Below are 26873 nucleotides of genomic sequence, written 5' to 3'. Positions count from 1 at the left end.
AAAAGGTATACATCTTCCTAATCTTTTGGAAAGAAAGTCTCCTTCTATAGGCAGTACCATCTCTTCAGCTCTTGCTAATACACAGTGATCTTAACAACTTACAAGGTTTGGGTCTCCCTTGCAGAAAACAACAACAAATAACAATGTATTCCTTAAAGAAGGAGAAGCCTTAAAGAAGGCTACTGCAAGAATTAAGGCTCTCATGGCTGGCTACAAGCCAGCTTTCACTCTTGCAGTGGTATAAAAGCTCATCAAGGAGCAGACAGACAGCAGAAGAGGTTATCAAATGGAAAGGAACTCCTGGACCACAGGAACCTGACTCAGGTTGATGGAGGATTGGAATCTGATATTTAATGTAAACTTCCAGGAAGGCAGTTAAAAATAATGCTGGACTGGAGGTGAAGAGGAGCCTTTGAGACAGAAACAGTCCTCTTGTAAGGACCAAGTCTCATGCCTAGGGGAAAGGGGGTAATTTATGTAATATGAATATAAGTTATAATAGTAGCTAAAACCAGGAAATGGGCAGACTGAAATGTTTTCATTAATGCAGACAATACTTTCAAGAATACACATTCACATCTGACGAAACAGCAGCCATGTCTCTCCATCAGACACTACACTCCTTTGTAAAATGAATGGCAGAAAGTGTACATCATCATCATCAAGCTGGTACATGGCACTGACAAATACCATGTGCCGCCAACACCGCTTTATTTGCATGAAAATAGCTCTTTGCCAGTTTCAGCTTTAAGTTTCAAACACGTGAAAATTACCTTTGGAGAAATAATTTTTTAAAAGTGATTTTTAACCTGTCTCCCTTTAAAGATACTAAACACTATTAACTTGGCACTGATAAGATGTCATCATAATGAATCATAAATAATCAATGAGTTATTTATAATCTTGCATACGAGAACAAGGACAGCAATATATTCTTTCCAACTCTAAGTCTACAAATTCATTCATTTTAAATATAAGAGGAGCATATAATGCACCTCTGCAAATTAACTTTTTATAGTTGTGAAAGAATTCAAGAGACAAATAGAGTAAGGGCCCAATACTGCAAAACTTTATTGTCCAAGTCATTCTTTTTTTTGCAATTTTCTAATCCCATTAAAACCAATGGAATTACATATGGGTACATTTGAAGGAATGGCTAAATTTGTAGCTTCTCCAGGACTCAGGAATACCTACTGATGTAGGAAGCTTTATTCTCAGACTGCTACAGAAAGTGAGTTTAAAGAGCCGGAGTTTTTCATTTAGTGTACAACCATTTTAGCTGAATTTTAGCAAAACAAGTTCCTCATGCATTTACAAAATAGTAATACAACTCCCCTGCCCCTTCCCTCCCCCCCCACCCCCCCCCCCCAAAAGATAGCTATTTTGGGGGGGAACATCATTCTTTTTTGCCCAAGACCACTAGTACACCTGTCGGCTTTATCAGTTTATTCAGAAAGTGGATTAACTACTTGGTAAATTATGTACAATAGCATCTCAGTGTATGGTACTAACTAGACTTTCATAAGAGAAATACCTAAAATACAAAAGAAAGGCCAACTGAATACTCTCTCACAAATCTAGGTATCAATTCCATTTTAAACTGACTATTGGAAAGAAAACATTTCCATACGCTTTCATTAATTGTAAGGTGCTATTGAGAACTGCAAAATACAATTAAGGGGTAGATTCAGACTGAAAAAACAGGCACCTCAATGAATGTATGCATATACTTACACTTGATATGTATGCTCAAAGACTGAATGAGACTTTTGGCAAGAGATCTTGTCACTAAATTCAAGCAAACAAGCTTCTGTAATTTGAAATGTATTTTCTCTGTATAATTTTAGATGTAGTTCACTAAAGTCACAAGACATTGATTCCAATATCTTCGCTGCACGCAACTACAAAAAACATCTTTTTTCAAAGTAATTTTACTATACAATCATCATCATGGTCATATGTTAATAAAGCGGAGGATAAGAAAAATTTCCTATAAAATCCTTACTTCAAAGAGTGCATCATAAAACATCAGTTATTAATGCTTTTATATGTTTCAAGATAACCAAGAGAGACAATATTTCAATTGTTTGAAATCAGTGAGCCTGCTCTGGATATTTGCTAATTTTGTAACCATGACTGAGAAATATACAGCAGGGCCATTAGTAGCAAATTTTGTATGGCATAAATTTAGAAGAGCGTAGAAGAATTTCAATATAACCTCCTATAAGTAACCAACTTTTGTCAGTTCCTTGATAGGATTTACTCTAATGAAGGTGGAGCAGAACTGTATTTTACACCACCTTGGGACTTTTTGGGGGATGGTGTTGTGAGTTAGGCAGCTGTCTAATAAGGCTGATCTTTTGTATAGTTTCACTGTACTCACATGGTTTGCCACAACTGTCAGTTTTCAGAAGCAATAAGAAACATCAGCCCCAAAGTCAGCCCTAAAGCCGCACAGAAAGATGCTCAGAAGGAGAATATCGGAAAGAAACCTCCAATTCATTCATGATGGGCAACTCTCACACATGTAGGGTAAATGGAAATAAACCTTTACTTGGTATAATTTTCAGATCATAAGTCTTCCGCTATCCTATTTCCCCTCTGATGAATTTCAGGAAAGATGCTATCCAAGAGATTCCAATACCCTGTGGCACATAAAGGAAGTTTTCTTCCTACCACATAGAGCAATTTTTGCAATGGGGGTCACAAATCCAAAATATGGGCTCTTCTCAATGTGATAGTTCCATTAAGTCAAGCTTTACACCCAGAGAACAGGTTAACTGCCTTTGCAACTAGCACCTAAACACACAACAGAACAAGCTTCTGGATTGCTGGGACCCTTGTAGAAGACCCATTTACAAGGTAGGAATGAAATTCCTCTCTCCCTTAGGAACATGAGCTATGAGTAACAATCACAAAATCATGCAAGATTGGCACATGTGAAAAGGAGAAATAGGTTGACTTGGTCTACGGTTCTAGAATGTAACGGACAAACTCAAGAAAGCACTTAATTATACATTACAACAATGTGAGCATGTGTGGATTGTGGATCACTTCGCAGCCTGGCAAAGCTTCCCATTCCATCCAGGAGTAGGAAATACCCTTGTAGAATGAAACAGGAGACTAAATGAGCATGGCAGCCTTTCATCTACATATGCTTCTTTGATGCACAATGGTATCAATTTGGCTATGACTGAACAGGAGACCTTCTGATCTTTTTACATCTTTTAGGGACAGACTCTGTCCCTAATTAAGCAAACAGAATGTTATGGTCCTAATTATATCCTAAGTGTGTCTTGACAAGTTTTTGGATATAAAGGGCCAATGAATTTAAGTTCACTTTAAGGAAACCTGATAGCGAAAACGGAAATATCTGTCCATGGTCTTATTCTTAAAAGAGAAGGATTAAGGAGAAAGAGCAAGTGGCTGAAAAGAACTTGAATCTGTGAAGGACCAGATAAAGTCCAAAAGGAAACCAGCCACAGTCCAGCAAATAGACTCACAGGAATTCAAACTTTACTGACTAAAACTTCTTCAAAGCCTTACTCTGCCACATGGTGGTTGCTTCAGGTCAGTGGAGGAGAGAAATGTTGGAAAACTGGTTTCTGCTCCATTTCTCATGGTTGCAGAATTCTGTCCAAAAGGGTTTGAGAAGAGGGCTACTTCCAATAGACAGGCTCTTGCCCTAAGAGCAATAATTTGGCAAATAAGAGTGTCCATTAAGTCATCTTTTGATAGCCAGTTTTATTTACTCATTCTCCAAGAAGCCCTCAATATTTTACATAATTCCTTTAGGTGCAGTTTTGGAGCACAGAGAATTAGCCCCCAAGGTAAGAGGTCTGGGATTTAAGGAAGGAGTGTTTTTTTGGTTGATGCTTGATATGACCAAATATTTGAGATCCAACTACATTATAGATTATGGATAACAAATCTCTTGCTTGCCTTGACCATTCCAAGTAACTTAAGTATGGGAGAAGATGTGGATTAATATGAAAACTGAAAGATAGATAAGAAACTGGTTAAACGGGACACAATGGGAGACAACTGTACAATAATTCATGCTGAAAGGTGAACTCTCAGCCTGGAGGGAGGTTATCAGTGGAGCTCCTCAGGGATCAGTGTTGGAACCAATCTTATTTAACATTTTTATTAATGACCTCGGCACAAAAAGTGAGAGTGTACTAATAAAATCTGCAGATGACACAAAGTGGGGTGATACTGCCAATATGGAGGAGGACCAGAATAGCATACCAGATCTGAACCATCTTCAAGACTGGAGTAATAGAAATGGGATGACACTTAATAGTGCAAAGTGCAAGGTCATGCACTTAGGGACAAGTAACAAGAATCTCTGCTATAAACTAGGGACTTATGAGTTGGAAGCAACAGAGGATTGGAAAGATCTGGATGTACTGGTTGATCACAGAAGGACTATGAGCCACCAATGTGATGCGGCCGTGAAAAAGACTAATGCAATCTTAGGATGCATCAGGTGAGGAAGCGTTAGTACCATTATACAAGGCACTGGCGAGATCTCATCAGGAATACTGTATGTAATTCTAGTCTCCTATGTCTAAGAAAGATTAATTCAAACTGGAACAGGTGCAGAGAAGGAGTGATTATGATGATCAGACGAATGGATGAGGATGATCAGAAGAACGGAAAACTTACCTTATATGAGAGGAAACTCAAAGGACTTGGCTTGTTTAGCCTAACCAAACCCAGGCTGAGGGGCAAGATAATTGCTTTCTATAAATACATCAGAGGGAGAGGAATTATTTAAATTAAGCACCAATGTTGGCACAAGAAAAAATGGATATAAACTGGCCAGCAACAAGTTTAGGCTTGAAATTAGATGAAGGTTTCTAATTTCTGACCAAAGTTCTGGAACAGCCTTCCAAGGGAAGTAGTGGGGGCAAAAAACGTAACTAGCTTCAAGATGCAACTTGATAATTTTACGGAGGGGATGGTATGATGAAAGTGCCTACAATGGTACGCAGCTGATCTGACACTGCTAGTAGCAAATATCCCCAATGGCCAGTGATGGGCCACTAGATGGGGAAGGCAGAGTTATTACAGAGAATCCTTCCCCAGGAGCCTGGCTGTTGGGTCTTGCCGAAATTCCCAGGGTACAATTGCCTGCCATACTTGTGGTAGGGAAGGAATTTTCCCCATGTAAGATTAGCAGAGTCCCTGTGGGTTTTTTTGCCTTCCTCTGCAGCATGGGGCACAGGTCACTTGCAGGTTTAAACTCACGTAAATGGTGGATTCTCTGTAACTTGACGTCTTTAAACCATGATTTAAGGACTTCAGTAACTCAGCCAGAGGATAGGGGTCTACTACAGGAGTAGGTATGCAAGGTTCTATAGCTGCAATGTGCAAAAGGTCAGACTAGATGATTATGATGATCTCTTCTGATCTCAAAGTCTACGACAAGAAAGATTACAAAACTAGTTAGACTCCCCACAGTAAATGGGAAATAATGTCATTCAGACTCAGATTCCTGCAATGCAGCTTGCCATGGAAAACAGCAAAATGCTAACTAGAGTTATCTTTAAAAGCATCTTCAGTTTTGCCTCCAAAAATTAAAAAACAATTGGGATTGTAATTAACTTTTTTCAATTAATATGCAGGATAATTCCCTTTGAAGACTTCCTAGTTGAAGCCTACCCCACATGTGCAAATCAGGGGGGAAATGCTTATTTTTTCTTACTTCAATGCTCTACCGTACATGCATAGAGATTTGCTGGAGATGTTTTCAACATTTACTACAGTAGTGTTTTGTGCAGTTCTCTAGTAAATAGACACAGTGTATTTTGGTAATATGGTTCCTTTATTATTATACAAAGACGCTTAAAGGATTATTTTGATATTCAAGTGTAGTGACATCCTGCTTCCCCTCCCCTCCCCTTAAACCCCCCCCCCTCCCATTCTGACTCGTTAAGGGGAAGGAATCAAAATACAGCTTAACGTCTTAAATAATATCCATCATAACTAACAAGGTTAGCTATTCACGGTGAGCCCATATTGTGAGGTGGGACCAGGGGGAAGGGCAGTCACACCCCTAGAAAGTCATGGCAGCCACTGGCTAATGGTGACCCTCTTTTGTTGGGGAGACAGCCATTAGTTAATTCTCCACAGTCGCTTTCTACTACCACTCACGAGCTTAAGAATAAATCAGCAAATGTTTCTATTGTCATAAATTTTAAGTTATGTCAATTCAGATAGGCAAATTAAGTCCTGTATAACTTACTTACCATTGTAACAGCAATTAAGAATCCCATACTTTTGGGATCTTCTAAACTGCATTATTTTCTGACTGTGTCTCTTTTTTTTTTTTTTTTTAAACACACCTGTGGATGATTTATGGAACAGGATTCTACTTTATAATAGTAATTATGACTAAGGCTCCGTGTTGGTCACGAACGTCATGGAAGTCATGGATTCCGTGACTTTCCGTGACCTCTGTGACTTCTGCAGCAGCCCAGTAGTGCGACTGGCCCGGGAGCTGCCTGAGCAGCTCTGGCAGCCTCTGAGCCAGTCTCAGGCCCTCCCCCCTCCCCAGCAGCAGGAGTTTGGGTGGGGGCTCAGGGGTGGGGATTGGGGTACAGGGCGGTGCTTACCTGGGGGGAGCTCCCTCAGCTCCTAGCTCCAGCTGCCTCTGCCCCACAGGCACCGCTGCCCCAGCTCCCAGGGGCGATGGTTCCCAGCCAAGGGGAGCTGCAGAACCAGGCTGGGGGTGGAGCGGAGGCAGCACATGGAGCTAGGAGCTGTGGTCGCTGCTTCACAGGAGCTGGGTAGGGAGCCTGCCCCTGCCCCAGCCCCACCAACCCCCCTGCAGCACCCCCGTGGGCCACACCAATACCTGCAGTGCCCCCCGGGCCATGTCCCCGCCTCCCCCCCCCCCCGAACACCCATGACCCCCTCCCCAGCACCCGCAGTAGTTCCCCTAACTCCCCCCGACCCCGAGTACCCACAGCGCTTCCCGGGGCCACGTTCCTCCAGCACTCGCCCCCGAGCTGCCCCAGCCCCAAGTTTTAATCAGGGGATATATAGTAAAAGTCATGGACAGGTCATGGGCCATGAATTTTTGTTTACTGTCCATGACCTGTCCGTGCCTTTTACTAAAAATACTCATCACTAAAACGTAGCCTTAATTATGACTTGTTGGGTTATTTGCTGACAATTTATTTACAGTTCCTAATAACCGCTTTTGTGTTTAAATATTTTAGATTCTTTTATAAAGTTGGAAGCACCAGTGCACTGCATTGCACCTCTTCCCGATCTTTCCCTTCTCAGAAACTGCATCCCATTTCTTGTCTCTCTCCCAGTCCCCACGTACACTGGGATCCTATTTTCAGCCTCCTCTTTCAATGGGCTTGGCTTCACTAGAAAATTAACATGTTTGAACATAACTGTGAAGACTAAAGTTACATGACACAAAGTTGGGCAATACTGTCCAGTTAATTCAGACCAGGGCAAACTGTGTTCAGCATTATGTGAGCTAAAAATCACAACTGACATGATGCTGAACATGATCTGACCTGGAGTACACTGAATGGACAGTCAATACATACCTCAACAGATAAGTGACAGCTTTCAATGGCTATCTTCAGAGTTGTAGTAATTCAAGAAGCACCTGAACACTGGGATGAAAAAGACTGGACATAAGCTGAGGTTCTTTACCATGCAGGGAGGAAAAGGTTAAATATGAGAGGTACTGCTGAATTTTGTTAGGACATTGAGAGAATCTATTTCTATGGGGAAAATTTAGTATTCTCTACAGTCAAACTGGTTTGTCAATCAAAAAACTAACTTCAGGAGTTTATAGCACAGTGTCTTTGGTATTACTTAAAGAAAGATATACAGACGTACTTGTAAATATCACTGTTTCTTGAACACATGGCCAGTCTATGGCTCTGATGTTTCCTGAAGAAGATAAATCTCTCTGTGGTGCATTCAACTACGAAGACAGCTTCAAGAGAGCTTTTTCTGTGATTAACAGCAGGTATCCCCAGCTTCTGTCAACCTAATGAGCTCTGCTAGGAAGAGACAGGAAGACACTCTACATGCCAAGAGGCATAGCACCCCTGGGTACTGATATTTTAGAAGCCACTTCTTCCTCGTGATGCTCCATTGCACCTCAGTAGATTACTTGATTCAATAAGAAGTTAGAGTTTGGAATACTTTACATAGGGCTGTTAATTAATTGCAGTTAACTCAAGCAATTAACTCAAACAAATTAACACAAGAAAATTAATCCCGATTAATCGCAGTTTTAAGTGCACTGTTAAACAAAAGAATACCCATTTAAATTTATTATAAATATTTTTGGATGTTTTTCTACATTTTCAAATATATTTATGTCAATTATGCTAAACATTCATATGCCCCTTCATGCTTCGGTCACCATTCCAGAGGACATGCTCCCATGCTAATGAAACATGAAGGGGCATACAAATGTTTAGCATATCTGGCACGTAAATACCTTGCAATGCTGGCTACAACAGTGCCATGCAAATGCCTGTTTTCACTTTCAGGTAACACTCTAAATAAGAAACAGGCAACATTATCTCCTTGTTTGTGTTAGCAACTGGCTGAACAAGACGACAGACTGCATGGACTTGTAAGCTCTGAAGTTTTACATAGTTTTATTTTTGAATGCAGTTATGTAACAAAAAATTTCTACATCTGTAAACTGCACTTTCATTATAAAGAGATTGCACTACAGTACTTGTCAGAGGGGAACTGAAAAACACTTTCTTTTCTTTTTTACAGTGCAAATATTTGTAATCAAAAATATAAAGTGAGCACTGTACACTTTGTATTCTGTGTTGTAATCCAAATCAATATATTTGAAAATGTAGAAAACATCCAAAAATATTTAAAGGGTATTCTATTATTGTTTAACAGTGCAATTAAAACATCAATTAATCACAATTTTCTTTAATCTCCTGATTAATTTTTGTAATCGTTTGGCAGCCCTGACTTTACATGATAAACCAAACTTTAAAAACCATAAGACTAGACTGAATACAACGAAAGTTATACTTAATATATCTTGGATGTTATCAAATGCCATTTTATATGCCTTTACCAACAGGCAGTATACAATTAGTCAAAGAAATGTTCTTAGGAGATTACAGAGCTGATTTAGTTTGTGTAATCAAAATACTCCAGCCCTGTAAGTACTGGCTGTTTTACATAGTTGTACAAGGTTTTATAACACTAGCCAACTTGCTGTTTCCACAAACTACACATAACAAGGAACAATCTGAGTAACTTCATGCTTTTCACTAAGTTTGAGTTAAAAGGCATAACTGAGTTATATAAAAGATAGTAAAAAAACCTCATTTCTTGCAGACACTCTGAAGAATACTTTTGTTTTGTCAGTGTTTCAGCATCTTGACTAAATCCGATTTAAGAATATTGCCCACCCCAAGAATATTATAAATTTTGTACATTACAATGGGATAGATTTGGTCACTCCCACTCATCTTGATTAGTACCTAGCTCTGAAAGTAGTTATATGTAGCACTGTGGTTATAGCTAAGGTTCAGTGAGAGTCGGCCTACATGTATTTTTGTTTATTAAAACACAGACATTACAAATATCAAGTCTTCGTTAGATTTGTGTTTAATGTGATGCAAATTAATCAGGGTTTTCTTTTCCCCCCCCAATTCGCCAAACAATAACTTTTTTATGGATTTTCCATACTTATGTATTTATTGTGAACCAGAAAAGGTAGCTTAAAAGCATTTAAAATCTCTTGGGAAATTATGTAGCAACAGGTGATTTGACTAATATAACAGTATTACAAAACACAAGACACTAAATTCAGAAAGGGCTACAAAAATAAGCAGCTGTAAAAAAAACACTGTCACAGAGGTCAAATTAAAAAAAATAAAATTTACAAGGAACTTTTTCTTCACTGTAAAATATAAAAACACCATGAAGCTGATTTTAAAATAGATGAGATTTTGGTAAGCAAACCTATTTCCATCATTTTAGTTAAAACTGAATAATCTGAAAGCAAATCTCAAAATAAATTTGTAAGCATTTTAAAATGCCCCACTTCTCTAACTGCTTACTACATTTTTCTGCAAAACCCCAGTTTTCAAAAAACCTGTTTGTCTATGTACTGAACATTAAATATTTGAGAAACTGTGTTTTGGTCTTTAAAATTAAGTTAAGTATCTCCAAAGTAGTTTTACAAGAGTACAAAAAATACAGTTACAGAGTGAGGAGAAGATAATCTACAACAGACTAAACTAACCTTTGGTTGTGTCAAGTACTTACAATTCACAATGTTCTCTCAATAACAGTAATTTTATACAATGATATGGAATCAAGGCTTAGTGAGAGAATCAGTTAATCCTAAACAAGAAATATAACAATGTCGAAGTTTACTTAATTCAGAATAAGAACCACGGTCAGGGAGAAAGGGACATGATCCCCACTTTCACTGTTCTCATATCCTACTGATTTTATTATTCATAGTATATAATCTAGTGCATCTACGCAGATATTTAAGACTGTGTTCTGCTGAAGAAATTTAATGCTGCTAAACTTAATTTAGGCAGAAGATTCTCTTCTCTTGGTACATGGTGTAATACAGGACAGGCCACTATGACCACCCATAAAGGTCAACCCTTTAAATACATTCATAGATAAACTGAAACCAGTACAATATACAATGAAGTTAATGGAAACCATGAGCCTTAATCCAAGGGCAGAATTAGTCCCTTGGCCGCTGCCACTGAATATCATCCTTAAATCACTTGTGATGGTCTACGGTAATAACCTTTTAGAGGTAACAAAGGCACAGATGACAGTGTCACGGTCCACATCTAAAAGACTAAGCTAAACTGATTCTCCATTGACAATGTAGTGCTGAAAAGATTATCATAATCACTTACAGTAATTGTAGCGAAAATTAATTTTATTGGCAAATAGTTTAAGACATACCTGCATCAATTATACCACAAGTACTATTAAAAGATTTGAACACAACTCCAACAGTGACTGACACATACCCCACATTCAGACGATATTCCTCAATCTCTTCTCTTAGCCTAGTATACCTCATGAGTACCAGAAAGACAAATCATATTCCATACACCTTCTAGTTCACCCCATATTCAATCATTTTCCCCTCAAACTTCAGTACTGTGTAACTTTACCCAGAATTCCTATAACTATAGATGCTATCTGCATGAGATATTATAATTAAAGTTTACAATGTATGTGCACAAATGACAGCATTATGTGAAGATTTTTGTGATATTCTGGTATGAATGACGTGACGCGAAAAAACAAAGTTTACACTTTTTAATGGCTTTGTCATCCAGAGAAGTTTCTGAAATCACCAAACTTCAAGATAAAATACTGCTCTAGTGTTCCAGCCATGTTAAAAGTTTTACTTGCCCAAATATTTCCCGAAAACCAGCATCTTTTAAAATCATAGGAATTGCTACTAATTCATGCTTTGTTGCAAATATAAATGCTATCACAGAAGAAAGTCAATTAAAAAAAGAAAAATGTAATGACTAAGTTGCAAAATTACAGCCCAATTCATGTGAGACAACACATATGTAAGCATGATACTGAGCACTGCTCTAGAAATGTTTGATGGCAATTAAAAAATAAAAACCCTGACCTAACTAACCTTATTACAATATTTTATAAATTACAATTTGCAAGATCAAATTTATATTTGAGACAAAAAGTGATAACATGTTTGCAACTTTGCTACCCAGGTTTTTACAAATTAAGATTTTTGGTTTTGTGCTTGAGTGACCACCTGCTGTCATGTACATTTTGTTGGTACATTTTTAGTTAAAATCTTTTGAAGTCTGGTACAAATAATTGATTACAGTGATAGACAAATTTTAATTATGGTATCCACTAAAATATTTGTGGTTTTTTTCCCCCACAGGTATTATTTGAACAACCAATTCAGATCTAAAACTATATTGAGGGTGCTAAGATATAACTTGCACCCTTACTGCCTCAGACTCAATAGGCAATGGTTTACACACAGACTGCATTTTAAGTTTCAATTTGTACCCCTAAACAACTGAATATTAATGGAATGAGTACATTTCTTGTCTTGACAACAACCACAAAAATCCTGTTTTGTTTAACAAGAGTTACACAGGCACAGTCAGAGAATCACCTCCTGCTTTGTTTTTAGAACTGGGCTGCAGGTCTGAAATACCTTATTTGTTGCATCCTCTGCTCTTAACAAGGGTTTCTCAGAAGTTGCTAAGCTAGCTAAGTCTCAAATCCATTTTGCAAGGAGGAATAAGTATTGTTTTACTGCTAGGAAGTCTATCATTATCCATTTTAAGAGTAATTTCACATTTTCAAAACAATACTGTTTAGTACAGTACCAAAGCCATATCTTCATTAAGTCCTGACAACAGTAAGAATATTTAAATCAGACACATGTAGAGTTTAACTAAGCCTTTGAGAAACACTGCAACATATACAAACAGAACAGACTCCTGCCAAATTAGTCAGCATGCTCATTCTGTCTTTTTGAAACAAGCACAATTCAAAGCTCATTAAATAACACAAGCTTCTCAGAAAGTGAGTCAGCTTCTGTTAGATACCAAAGGTCATGGGTTTCCATATTAACAAATTTCACCTACAATATTTCCTGAGTTTTCTTGAACAAGAAAACAGCCAATAAGCACCAAGAAAAGTGCTATCAAAAGACAAAAAAAATTGCTACCTCATTAGTGTTCCAGCGGTGCCTCTCTTTTGGTAAACTTGAACATTTTGGTAGACATTCAAGCAGCTTCTTCGGTAAAAAGATTTTTACATGACTGCCATTGCTGTTCCCATGATCATCTAGAAGGAAAAGAATACATATAATGCAAGTAACATGAGGGGGGAAATTGTTATAATAAAATCAAATTAACAAGACCTGAAAAATCCACTCGCCTACTTGCCACTGAGGAGCAGGTAATTTTCCATGGCAAGTGGCAGTAGGAAAACCAATAAACTTTGGGAGAATTTAAGATTTAATTTTAAAAACATTAAATATCTATCCCTTATGATCATGAAGGTAACCTTCTGAATTTCAACTGAATATAAGCTGAAGCAATGCCAGCTTTCTAAGGCCTGGCATCCATTAGAATTGTGCCAACACAGTAATGTTGCTGGGGGTATCACTTTTGGCAACATTTTTATAGCAGCAAAAAACTGCTTTTGCTGGTATAGTGAGAGAAACAAGCTGCAGAGCTTGAAAGTTTGTCTCTTTCACCAACATAAGTTGGTCCAATAAAATATATTATCTCAAACACCTTGTCTTGCTAATATCCTGGGACTGACGTGGCTGCAACTACACTGCATATTTGCTGGTATATATTATTTCACTCGGGGAACTTATATATAAGATACTCTGGAAAAAGCACTTTTATACTGCATCTACACTGGGAGGATTTGCCAGTATTGCTATACCGGCAAACCTCTTCTAGTATGTACCTGGCCTAAATCTGCAGACATCCCCAGTACCTCTTCAGCTACTGAAACAGCTTTGTCAAGCTGCAGCAGAGTAAAAACTCAGTCTTGTCAACTTCCACTAGCTACTGAGATCTGAGAGAAGTAGATCATCTGACCACAATCAAGTCAGTTTCATTCTTCAGCCACTTGGGAAAGCACACACAGTTCCTTAGGGCAGAGCTACACGACCACTTAAGTTGATTTAACTTGCATCGTTCAGGGGTGTGAAAAAGATACCCCCTTGAGCGACGCAGGTTACAGTGATCCAAGCGCTTGTCCATATTGGTGCTACTTCAGCAGGAGATGTGCTCCCATCAGCAGACTGTGTCCTCACCAAACACACTATAGCAGCACAGCTGATGTAAAGGTTCTAGTGTAAACTTGGCCTCAGAGTACCTAGAGGGCTGGTAGTGGGGGTAGAGTGATGGAAAGTCTTTCCCCGTGCATTAGTCAGGTGACTGCAGAATGGGAAAAGGGGTGAGGGTGAGACAAAAATTAGCCTGTCTCCAGTAACCACAAGGGTCGGGTCTTCAAATTTATTAGCAGAATTCAAGGCAACACTCTAGTAGAAATCCCAGTACTATTAACATTTTCAATAACAGGCACAAGTTTTGTTAGTTCTATTTCACCCCACCCATTTCTCTTCTAGATGGTTTATAGAGTGAGAATAGTCAAAATATGTATAATTGTATATATTTTATGTATGTTTTTATATACCATATGTACCTTTTAAACAAACAAACATGAACTTCCCAACAGCCTTTGGCTCATAAGTATATGGTAAATTTTTCAGACCCTACATTTATAAAATACTAAAGATTTGTGTTTCAAATATCAGTCCATTTCATTTTCATAACACAGAAGCCAACACGATGTTAGCTGTCATTTTCAAAGTTTGTATAAGTGTTCTCAATTCTTTTTCCATCACAAACACCCACTCAACATTTTTGTTTGTTTTCAGCCTCGGAGGCCACCCCCATACAATAGCTGAAAAGATACTCATGCTGCCTTTGTGCAAACCCCCTGCCCCGCCAAGACTCACTTTCTCCAGAAGGTCCTCAAACACTAACCTGCACGTTTGTTGTAGCATTGTGACCCCATGAGTGGTACTGTGAACTGGCACATGGGGTTTGCAACATCACTCACCAAATTTGGGCCAACTAACTGGACCCCCCCCCCCAACAGAAAGTTTTATACACACAAACACAGCTGAGAACCTATGGTACATATATAGCTACAGTAATCAATAACAAATAAAATGAGAAATACAGGATCAGAAGGATTTTAAAATCACTTTGGAAAGCAGAACCTGGGTTCAAGCTAGCAGCCGAATATCCCAAGTATTTTTAGGGCTTGATTGTGCTCTCTTTTGTTAAGTACAACAATATGCTTTCTGTTAGATCAACTGCTCATGCAAGCACAGCAGATTATTTTATACGATATGCAGTGATGCGTGTGACAGACATGAGCGGCTCTGTAATAGTTTATGACTACTGCATGTTGGCCAGGTTATTGGGATGTTTACTCCTTAACTATACAGGGTTAAATCAACAGGACTGTTGGGAAAACAAGCAGAAAGGGGAAAATGACTCAAGCTAGGCCATGCCCCAGTAAACAATCCAGAGTGGTCAACAGACAATGCCTGAGCTGATTCTACCTCATGACTCCAGTCAAGGTGCAAAACCTGTTTTGCCACACAGGGCAGTCCTGGGAACTGAGAACAGCGAAAGAACTCAGACTGGGTAAAAACAGGTTTCAGAGTAACAGCCGTGTTAGTCTGTATTCGCAAAAAGAAAAGGAGTACTTGTGGCACCTTAGAGACTAACCAATTTATTTGAACATAAGCTTTCGTGAGCTACAGCTCACTTCATCGGATGCATACTGTGGAAAGTTTAGAAGATCTTATTATATACACACAAAGCATGAAAAAATACCTCCTCCCACCCCACCCCACTCACAGGAGAGTGAGTTTGGGGGGGGGGGGTGAGAAAACCTGGATTTGTGTTGGAAACGGCCCACCTTTATTATCATACACATTGTAAGGAGAGTGGTCCTTTAGATAAGCTATTACCAGCAGGAGAGTGAGTTTGTGGGGGGGGGGGGGAGTGAGAAAACCTGGATTTGTGCTGGAAATGGCCCAACTTGGTTATCATACACATTGTAAGGAGAGTGATCACTTTAGATAAGCTATTACCAGCAGGAGCGTAGGGTGGGAGGAGGTATTTTTTCATGCTTTGTGTGTATATAATAAGATCTTCTACACTTTCCACAGTATGCATCCGATGAAGTGAGCTGTAGCTCACGAAAGCTTATGCTCAAATAAATTGGTTAGTCTCTAAAGTGCCACAAGTACTCCTTTTCTTTTTACTGGGTAAAAAGACATTCTTTTCCAGAGGGAGATTAATTGCTGCCAGGGAACTGTTCAGGCTGATACCCAAGACCCACTAGTGTCTCTCAAATTAGACCATCACAGGATGGTAGAGCTTTAGGTAAAAGACATGCATGTGGATAGTTTTAAAATCCTTTTCTCTCTATGCTATATTCCTATTGTTAAGATCAAACAGTTCTTTGGCAGAAGGCTGTCTGGTAGGGTTGCCAACTCTGAAGCTATTCCGGGAGATTCTCCCCTTCCCCCCCGCTGTGACGATGTAATGTCATTTTCTTTAAATATCCTGTTTAAATATCCTCCTGGATTGCTTTCAATAGTTGCCAGGAGATCAATGCCAATTCCCGGAGACTCCAGGCCAATCCTGGAGGCCTGGCAACCCTACTGGTCATTATACTTAACACTGGTCATAGACTCCCAAAGGGAAGAACTGCAGGTGTCAAACCCAGTTGGCCTTGCTGAGCAAGCACAGTCAATGCACAGTGTACTGGGGCCAGTGCAAGAGTGGGAAAACAGAGAAATTCCAACTCTAAGAGAGGTGAAGGCACAAGGCCAGATACCTGAGAGGGTGCAGTCACAGAGACCAAAGAAGAGATAGGGTGCAACTAGGCCTGCAATCAGGACAAAGTGCAACTGAGAGAGCAAAGTAGATCCACAGGATCTTTTGAGTTTAATTAGATCTCATGATAAACTCCACAATAAACATCTACTCTAATGAGTTATATTTATGCAATTAGCAACCATGTACATAAACTGCTGATCTCCAGGAGTAACACAGCAGCTCTTATGGCCCTTTCAGGGTAACTTATCTGAGTGCAACTCTTAGCATGAATAGTGGTTTCACTTTGGGGTTTGCTCTTTTCTACAAGAAATTGGATGTTACTGGTTCATGCTGTAATGTCAAAGCCAAAACAGGAAAGAATTTTCCCAGTCTGATATTATTCCAGGATCTAGTACTTGCTATCCTATGTCTTCTGAGATCTTATTTAATGCAGTTTTCTGTACAAATTCACTTGTACCAATTTCCTTGGAAAAGGATATAGCCAAAATTATAGGAATTATTAAGAACCTACAAAATATAAAATGAGAGAATAAATTCTTTAAATACTTGAAGTTTTCCTTGGTGAATAACCAACCTCTCAAGACTGAAAAAATGTTTCTGGTGAAACTGACTTCTGTAAATAGCGATCTGAGAGGGGCAAAGTTTGGCAGGGTACTAATACAACTTGCTGCTTTGGAACTGTGCAATGACTAGGTATAAACACTTGATAGGCCTCAGATCTTAACCCTTCAAATCCACATACTTAAAAACAAAGGGTTTCTCCTCCTATTATACTTCGTGAATGGAGATCAGATGAGGCCTACCAACTATGCACCCCCCTGATTTAAATTAAAAGGAGTCTTGGTGACAGGGCACTTCCAGACCAGGGCCCTTGACTCTCCAGGCACAGTGCAGAGCTAAAGCTTATTTTCACATTTTTTTGTTTGAGGGAATATTAGAAAGGATCTAAAGTTAATTTTCCTTTACAGTAATGGGGTAAGAGAGAAAGTTAGAATCTATTTGATAAGCCGGGCTCTAAAATTGCTTTTTTGAATATTGCATATGCACTGGGTGCTCTGACAAGCACTTAATAACCAAAATAAAGTTTAAGAACGACTAATGAGGTACACATTCAGAACTCCAAAAATGGCTAAAGCCAACCCTAAAACCACCCAGCCAGACCATTTCAAAGGGTATGTCTACACTACGAAATTAGGTCGAATATATAGAAGTCGTTTTAGAAATCGTTTTTATATATTCGAGTGTGTGTGTCCCCACAGAAAATGCTCTAAGTGCATTAAGTGCATTAACTTGGCGGAGTGCTTCCACAGTACCGAGGCCAGAGTCGACTTCCGGAGTGTTGCACTGTGGGTAGCTATCCCACAGTTCCCGCAGTCTCTGGAAATGAGATTCAAAAGTTCGTGGTTCTTTTCCTGTCTACCTGGCCAGTGCATCTGAGTTGAGAGCGCTGCCCAGAGCGGTCACAATGGAGCACTCTGGGATAACTCCCGGCGGCCAATACCGTCAAATTGTGTCCACAGTACGCCAAATTCGACCCAGCAAGGCCGATTTAAGCGCTAATCCACTTGTCAGGGGTGGAGTAAGGAAATCCATTTTAAGAGCCCTTTAAGTCGAAAAAAAGGGCTTCATCGTGTGGACGGGTGCAAGTTTACATCGATTTAACGCTGCTAAATTCAACCTAAAGTCCTACTGTAGACCAGGGGAAAGTAACCAGCAGCATGGAAGTGGCTGCCATCCTACTTTACTACACTGACGACTTATGAAAAATCCATCTCAGGGTAGGGCCTAAAAATGGTCCAGCCATCCAAATAATAATACTGTTGCATGAGATGACAGCCAGATTTGATGACCTCCAAAACAGATTTAACCTTGTTGAATGGTAAGTTTGACCAAATGGCACTGAAGAGAACAAAAAATAGTGTATTACTTTAAGTGATATGTATATGCTTCCTCACCCTCTCCTAAGCTCAACATTCATTTGCTAAATGAGCTCACCTTTTAGCATTATCCACCCCTATTACCTTAGTATTTATTATCCTATGATCTAAAGAGAACACTTAAGACATCAAGTAAAGATGCCTCACAGTAGCAGAAGCTAGACAGCAGTTCTAAGCATAGCAGATGCCACATAATGAAAAAATTCTTCATGTCTGATAGATGATGGAAATCTCACTCATTCAGCTTTGACAAGAACTGTGATGAAGTTAACATGAAATTGATGGGAAAAGGCATTCTGTGCCACACGGAGTAAGCTCCTATAATAAGGTTAAAGTGGTTTGTTATCCCACAAATACAATGGAAAACGTGCCCTAGCAGATCATGTTTCTTTTCCGAACAACATGTACCTACCATGATAATAGCAAAGAAAAAACCCCCAACTTTTTCTTGCGATAATCTCCCTCTAAATTCTATGGAGTATAGCCACCTCTTGAGATACTAACTGACAAACAATAATCAAAGTCACATGCACAAGTACTGAAAATTAAGGCCCTGAACCTATAAATGCTTAAGCAGGTATGTAACTTTACCTACAGGAATAGTCCCATTAACTTCAATAGGACTATTCATTAACTTAAAATTAAGTATGTGCATAAGCATTTGCCATATCAGGAACAAAAACTGTATCTGTACTACAAACTTAGTGACATAAAATATTTGTCACTTCAAAACAAAAGTTCTTCAGCATTAACAATGAAAAGTTATTTAGACTTCCTACACATTAACAAAAAGTTAGTCACTTGTTTTAAAAATATACATAGGCCAAAATGGTCAAAAAATAGGAGCCTAAAGTTAGGTTTCCTAAACTCATATTTAGGTATATAAGGGTGGGATTTTCAAAAGGACCTAATGGGACTTGTGCTCCTAAATCACTTTACTTCAATCTGCAAATTCTGAGACGTATATCCCCTACTTGAAGCTTTAAGTACATAAGGGTGGCCATACTGGGTCAGACCAAAGGTCCATCCAGCCCAGTACCCTGTCTACCAACAGTGGCCAATGCCAGGTGGCCCAGAGAGAATGAAGCTAACAGGTAATGATCTAGTAATCTCTCTCCTGCCACCCATCTCCACCCTCTGACAAACAGAGGCTAGGGACACCATTCCTTACCCATCCTGGCTAATAGCCATTAATGGATTTAACCTCCATGAATTTATCCAGTTCTCTTTTAAACCCTGTTATAGTCCTTACCTTCACAACCTCCTCAGGCAAGGAGTCCCACAGGTTGACTGTGTGCTAAATGAAGAACTTCCTTTTATTTGTTTTAAACCTGCTGCCCATTGATTTCATTTGGTGGCCCCTAGTTCTTATATTATAGGAACAAGTAAATAACTTTTCCTTATTCACTTTCTCCACACCACTCACGATTTTATATACCTCTATCATATCCCCCCTTAGTCTCCTCTTTTCCAAGCTGAAAAGTCCTAGCCTCTTTAATCTCTCCTCATATGGGACCCGTTCCAAACCCCTAATCATTTTAGTTGCCCTTTTCTGAACCTTTTCTAATGCCAGTATATCTTTTTTGAGATGAGGGAACCACATTTGTACGCAGTATTCAAGATGTGGGCGTATCGTGGATTTATATAAGGGCAATAAGACATTCTCCGTCTTATTCTCGATCCCTTTTTTCATGATTCCTAACATCCCGTTTGTTCTTTTGACTGCCGCTGCACACTGCGTGGACATCTTCAGAGAACTATCCACGATGACTCCAAGATCTTTCTCCTGATTAGTTGTAGCTAAATTAGCCACCAACATATTGTATGTATAGTTGGAGTTATTTTTTCCAATGTGCATTACTTTACATTTATCCACATTCAATTTCACTTGCCATTTTGTTGCCCAATCACTTAGTTTTGTGAGATCTTTTTGAAGTTCTTCACAGTCTGCTTTGGTCTTAATTATCTTGAGCAGTTTAGTATCATGACTTGTGAAAGTTCAATGTATATCAGAAGGTGATACTGGTTGCAAAATCAGCACAGGCAATTTGCTTATCACTTTTGTTTGAATACGTGTGGTTTTTCAGCATAGAAGAGCATTTTAAGCGTGAAATGTCTTACTAGGAAAAAAGAAATCTATATAAAACCTGAAATTCTACTAACAATTAGTACATTAAAACAAATGAGTACAAAACCATAGTAATTTAAGAGTATAAAATGGGAAGTAAAGAACTCAGAACTAACTGGGAAAAACACTGTTGCAGAGAAGCCCCCCCCCAAAAATAGAAGAGTCAGGTCTGGCAGGAAAGAACAGGAAATGCTGGGAATGAGCTGAGTGACTGGTGGATCTTGCCCACATTCTCAGGGTCTAACTGATCACCATATGAGTCAGGAAGGAATTTTCCCCCGGGTCAGATTGGCAGAGACCCTGGTGGTTTTTCACTTCCTCTGCAGCATGGGGCATGGGTCACTTGCAGGTTTAAACTAGTGTAAATGGTAAATTCTCTAACTTGAAGTCTTTAAACCATATTTGAGAACTTTAGTAACTCAGCCAGAGATTAGGGTCTACCACATGAGTGAGTGGGTGAGGTTCTGTGGCCTGCAATGTGCAGGATGATAACGATGGTCCATTCTGACTTTAGTAACAGTATCTAAGAATATACATTTCAATTTTAAACCTAACCAGTGTCCCTTAAGTGACTTGCCACAAGATGTCAGATCATGTTAGTATTAGAGCTGAGTGAGTCTTTTATTTAATTTTCTTTTTTGATATAGGAATTAGACACAATGCTCCTGTCAGATAATTTCTAAGCTATTATCTTCAAAAAAAAAAAAAAAAATTAGTTTTCAGTTGCCTAATTAGCTCCTGGAATCATGGTTAAAGATCACCCTCACCAAAATCTGAAATGGTACCCCTGTGGGCCCGCACAGAATTTGCCCCCATGCACGGCCTGACTGGAGCTGCTCCAGTCAGGCCGTGCATGGGCTTGACTGGAGGTGCTCCCCCAAATATACAAGTCAAACTATGCCTAAGAGCTTTGCCCTGTTAGTACTCTAAGAAGCGGGGCTGGAAGGGGAGAGTTTGGGACAAGGCCTTTCAACTACAGGCCAGGTAATTCAAAGAGTTATTTTCTAGCCCAAAGTACATTTTGAAGTACAAAAATACAGTCCGGTTTCTTGCTGCAGCAACAAAATTTGGTTTAATTTCAAAAGGACGATGTCCTCTTTCTAATATTATGTTACAACTATGCAGTTGCAAATCAGCTAATCCTGTCACAGCTAGGCAGTTTAATTTGTGAAATGCATGAAAGCAGAATACATGTTACTTTGTCCACAGGAAGTTCCTCTTTCCAGACCTCTTCATAAGATGAAACACGAGATCCAATAGTTTGCCACCTCATTTAACGTAATTTACCATATTCACTAAACACCATTTCAGGTTTACAGATTTTTAAAATACTCTATAATTTACAGAAAACATCCTTAACTTGGGCTCAAAATATATTTATACCCATGGAACATAAGACTTTTGGAAAGGAAATTGCAAAATATCTTAAGAAATATGTGGTGAATGTGGAGCTGCTATGTTATCTAGAAATTCTGATCTGTAATAATTACCGCATGTAACCTGATTAGCAAGATAGTCACTGTATAGCTACATTGGGCTTTCTGTACAAATGTATCTATTTAGCTTAATAGGGAGCTGTTGGAAAAACAAACAGAAAGGCAACTCAATAGCTCTAAATAAGCAGTCTCCCAACAAACCTTTGGGGACAATTACAAGACAATGGCTTAGTGAAGATGCTATTTCCAGGCCCCAGCCAAAACTACACAATTGTTTTTCCAAGCCTGGAAGCTAGTAATGGACACTGAATGGGTAAAAGGTCTCTCTAGAGAGAGGGAGCTGGGGCAGTTGTCAATCTGTGGAGGAAACAGACTGATACAGACACAGAGACATGTCCTGCAATAATGTCTGAATAAGCTGGGGCCTTCCCCAAGTTTCTAGGGGGATAATAAGCCTTAGGTAAAACAGGAATATGTATAGACTGTTTATTGTTTTAAGTTCTTTTCTCTGAAATGCTTTAATATTAAACAAACAATACTTTGCTTTAAGAAAGCCTTTTGGTCATTGGATGCCACTTGTTATAGCTCCTGAGGAAGAGAACTGCAGGTTCTGAAGTCAGATCTACCGATGTAACCAGTTAGTAGTAGGGTACTGCAGCCCAATGCCCAGTCTGCGAATGGGAAAATCACACTATTCCTACCCAAAACAGGTGATTTACTACAGGCCTGAACGGGGGTGCACTCACAGACAGCAGAAGGGATCAGAAGTGCAACTAGCCCAATAACTGACAAAAAGATCTCAACAATTCATATAAAAAGCTAGATTTATTACAGTGCTTATTGACTGGTCCACTGAATACACTGTAGCTAGACAAAAATCTGTATCAAATTTATGCAGGGTAAAAAACCTTGTACTTTATTATGACAAAGGAGATTTGGAATCTGGGACAGACGATGGTATCACAAAGGGAACTGAAGCTTAAAGAGTTGTGGAGATCACCATCGTCACTCAAGTTTCCTTTCAATAATAACTAGCTGAGTCTTTACAGGCAAAGCTGCAGAAGAAATGGATTTTTATGCTTGATACAGCCACTCAATTTATAGATGCCAGATTCACCAGACTACAGCAACCTCCATTCACATATGATCAATGTTATCACTCCACACAATGGTCTATTGATAAAAGGCAAAATTAACTTTTCTACCTGTAACATTTTGATTTCTTCTAGTATGTATCCACACTCAATGAATATTTCTGTTCAACCTAGGAGAATGATGCCAGAGCTCAGTGAAATGAACAGAAAAGGCAAGTGTGAAGTGATCAATCCCTTGTTGTCCAGTCCCACCATCTGGCAGTCAAAGGCTACGTGGCATCCAGAGCATGGGTTTCTACCCTGACCATCTTGGCTAATAGCCATTGATGGACCTATTGTCAAAAAACTTAATTTTTTTCAACATCTACTGATAGTTTTGGCCTTCACAACATCCCCTGCAAAAAAGTTCTAAATGTTGACTTTGTGTTGTGTGAAGTAGTACTTCCTTTTGTTTGTTTTAAACCTGCTGCCTATGGATTTCATTGCGTGACCCTGGTTCTTGTTTTATGTGAAGGAGTAAATAACACTTCCCTATTCACTTTCTCCACTCCATTCATGATTTTATAGTCCTCTATCATGACCCCCTTTAGTCATCTCTTTTTCCAAGCTAAATAGTCCCAGTATTTTTAGTCTCTCTCTCACATGAGCAAAAGAACGGCCATACTGGATCAGACCAAAGATCCATCTAGCCCAGTATCCTGCCTTCCAACAGTGGACAATGCCAGGTGCCCCAGAGGGAATGAACAGAACAGGTAACCATCAAGTGATCCATCCCCCGTTGCCCATTCCCAGCTTCTGGCAAACAGAGGTTAGGTATACCATCCCTGCCCATCCTGGCTAACACCCCTTTATGGACCTATCCTCTATGAATTTATCAAGTTTTTTTGAACTCTGTTATAGTCTTGACCTTCACAACATCCTCTGGCAAAGAGCTGCCCATGTTGACTGTGCACTGTGTGAAAAAATACTTCCTTTTGTTTGTTTTAAACCTGCTGCCTATTAATTTAATTTGGTGACCCCTAGTTCTTGTGTTATGAGGAGGACTAAATAACACTTCCTTATTTACTTTCTCTACACCAGTCATGATTTTATAGACCTCTATCATATCTGCCCTTAGTTGCCTCTTTTTCCAGGATGAAAAGTCCCAGTCTTATTAATCTCTCCTCATAAGGCAGCCATTCCATACCCCTAATCATTTCCGTTGCCCTTTTCTGAACCTTTTCCCAAGTCCAGTATATCTTTTTTGAGATAGGGCAACCACACCTGTACACAGTATTCAAGATGTGGGTGTACCATGAATTTATATAGAGGCAATATATTTTATCTCCTTCTTAATGATTCCCAACACTCTGTTCGCTTTTTTGACTGCCGCTGCACATTGAGTGGATGTTTTCAGAGAATTATCCATAATGACTCCAAGATCTCTTTCTTGAGTGGTAACAGCTAATTTAGACCCCATCATTTTATATGTATAATTGGGATTATGTTTTCCAGTGTGCACTACTTTACATTTATCAACATTGAATTTCATCTGCCATTTTGCTGCCCAGTCACCCAGTTTTGTAAGATCCTTTTGTAGCTCTTCGCAGTCTGCTTGGGACTTAACTATCTTGAGAAGTTTTGTATGATCTGCAAATTTTGCCACCTCACTGTTTACCCCTTTTTCCAGACCTTTTATGAATACGTTGAATATGACTTGTCCCAGTACAGACCCCTCGGGGACACCACTATTTACCTCTCTCCATTCTGAAAACTGACCATTTATTCCTACCCTTTATTTCCTATCTTTTAACCAGTTACCAATCCATGAGAGGACCTTCACTCTTATCCCATGACAGCTTACTCTGCTTAAGAGCAGTGGTTCTCAAACTTCTGTACTTTCATATAGCAAGCCTCTGAGTGCGACCCCTCTTATAAATTAAAAACACTTTTTTATATATTTAATACCATAATAAATGCTGAGGCAAAGCGGGGTTTGGGGTGGAGGCTGACAGCTCATGACCCCCCATGTAATAACCTCGCGACCTCCTGAGGGGTCCCAACCCCCAGTTTGAGAACCCCTGCTTAAACGCCTTTTGTGAGGGATCTTGTCAAAAGCTTTCTGAAAATCTAAGTACACTATATCCACTGGATCCCCCTTGTCCACATGCTTGTTGACCCCCTCAAAGAATTCTAGTAGAATGGTGAGGCATGATTTCCCTTTACAAAAACCATAGAATCATAAAACTGGAAGGGACCTTGAGAAGTCATCTAGTCGAGTCCCCTGCACCCATGGCAGGACTCAGTATTATCTAGACCATCCCTGACAGGTGTTTGTCTAACCTGCTCTTAAAAGTCTCCAATGATGGAGATTCCACAACTTCCCTAGGCAATTTATTCCAGTGCTTAACCACCCTGACAGTTGGGAAGTTTTTCCTAATGTCCAACCTAAACCTCCCTTGCTGCAATTTAAGCCCATTGCTTCTTGTCCTATCGTATCAAGAACAACAGTTTTTCTCTCTCCTCCTTGTAACAACCTTTTATGTACTTAAAAACTGTTATCGGGTCCCCTCTCAGTCTTCTCTTTTCCAGACTAAACAAACCCTTTTTTTCCCCCCAATCTTCCCTCATAGGTCATGTTTTCTAGACTTTTAATTATTTTTATTGCTCTTCTCTGGACTTTCTCCAATTTGGCCACATCTTTCCTGAAATGTGGTACCCAGAACTGGACACAGTTGAGGCCTAATCAGCGCGGAGCAGAGCAGAAGAATTACTTCTTGTGTCTTGCTTGCAACACTCCTGCTAATCATACCAGAATTATATTCACTTTTTTTTTTGGCAACAGTGTTACACTGTTGACTCATATTTAGCTTGTGGTCCGCTAGGACGCCCAGATCCCTTTCCACAGTATTCCCATTAGGCAGCCATTTCCCATTTTGTGTGTGTGGAACTGATTGTTGACTTCCCCCAACAAATTAAGTTCATTTATGTGTCTGACAATTTTGTTCTTTACTATAGTTTCAACCATTTTGCACAGTATTGACGTCAGGCTTACTGGCCTGTAATGGTCAGGATCGCCACTGGTGACTTTTTAAAAAATTGACATTACATTAGCTATCCTCGAGTCATTTGGTACAGAAGCCGATTTAAATGATAGGTTACACACTACAGTTAGTACTTCTGCAATTTCACATTTGAGTTCCTTCACACCTCTTGGGTGAAAGCCATCCAGTCCTGGTGACTTATTACTGTTTAGTTTATCACTTTGTTCCAAAACCTCAATGACACCTCAATCTGGGACAGTTCCTCAGATTTGTCACCTAAAAAGAATGGATAAGGTTTGGAATTTCCCTCACATCCTTAGCCGTGAACACTAATGCAAAGAATTAATTTCATTTCGCCGCAATGGCATTATCGTCCACGAGTGCTCCTTTAGCATCTCAATCTTCCAGTGGCCACACAGGATGTTTAGCAGGCTTCTTGCTTCTGATATACTTAAAAAGTAAGTAATGGCTAGCTATTCTTCAAATTCTTTTTTGGCCTTCCTAATTACATTTTTATATGTCATTTGCCAGAGTTTATGCTCCTTTTTATTTTCCTCATTAGGATTTAACTTCCGCTTTTTAAAGGATGCCTTTTTGTCTCTCATTGCTTTTATTTTGTTGTTTAGCCACAGTGGCACTTTTTTGGTTCTCTTATCGTTTTTTAATTTGGGGTATACATTTAAAAGTTGAGCCTCTATTATGGTGTGTTTAAAAAGTTTCCATGCAGCACACATGGATTTCACTTTTGGTGCTGTACCTTTTAATTTCTGTTTAACTAACCTCCTCATTTTTGCG

At 39.3% G+C, this 26873-nt stretch overlaps 1 protein-coding gene across 2 annotated transcripts in view; it reads right to left on the bottom strand.

Annotated features, from left to right (window-relative positions):
- CAMTA1 (calmodulin binding transcription activator 1) overlaps window positions 1–26873 on the bottom strand; it is a 913014-nt gene that overhangs the window by 867879 nt on the left and 18262 nt on the right. For both annotated transcript variants that reach the window (XM_043531564.1, XM_043531565.1), the window contains exon 2: window positions 12740–12858. In XM_043531564.1, the coding sequence (XP_043387499.1) occupies window positions 12740–12858 (119 nt within the window). The remainder of the gene's footprint in view (window positions 1–12739; window positions 12859–26873) is intronic.

Source organism: Chelonia mydas, chromosome 18 (assembly GCF_015237465.2).
Source record: "Chelonia mydas isolate rCheMyd1 chromosome 18, rCheMyd1.pri.v2, whole genome shotgun sequence".
Lineage (NCBI taxonomy): Eukaryota > Metazoa > Chordata > Testudines > Cheloniidae > Chelonia > Chelonia mydas.
This window is presented reverse-complemented; position numbering and strand designations above follow the sequence as displayed.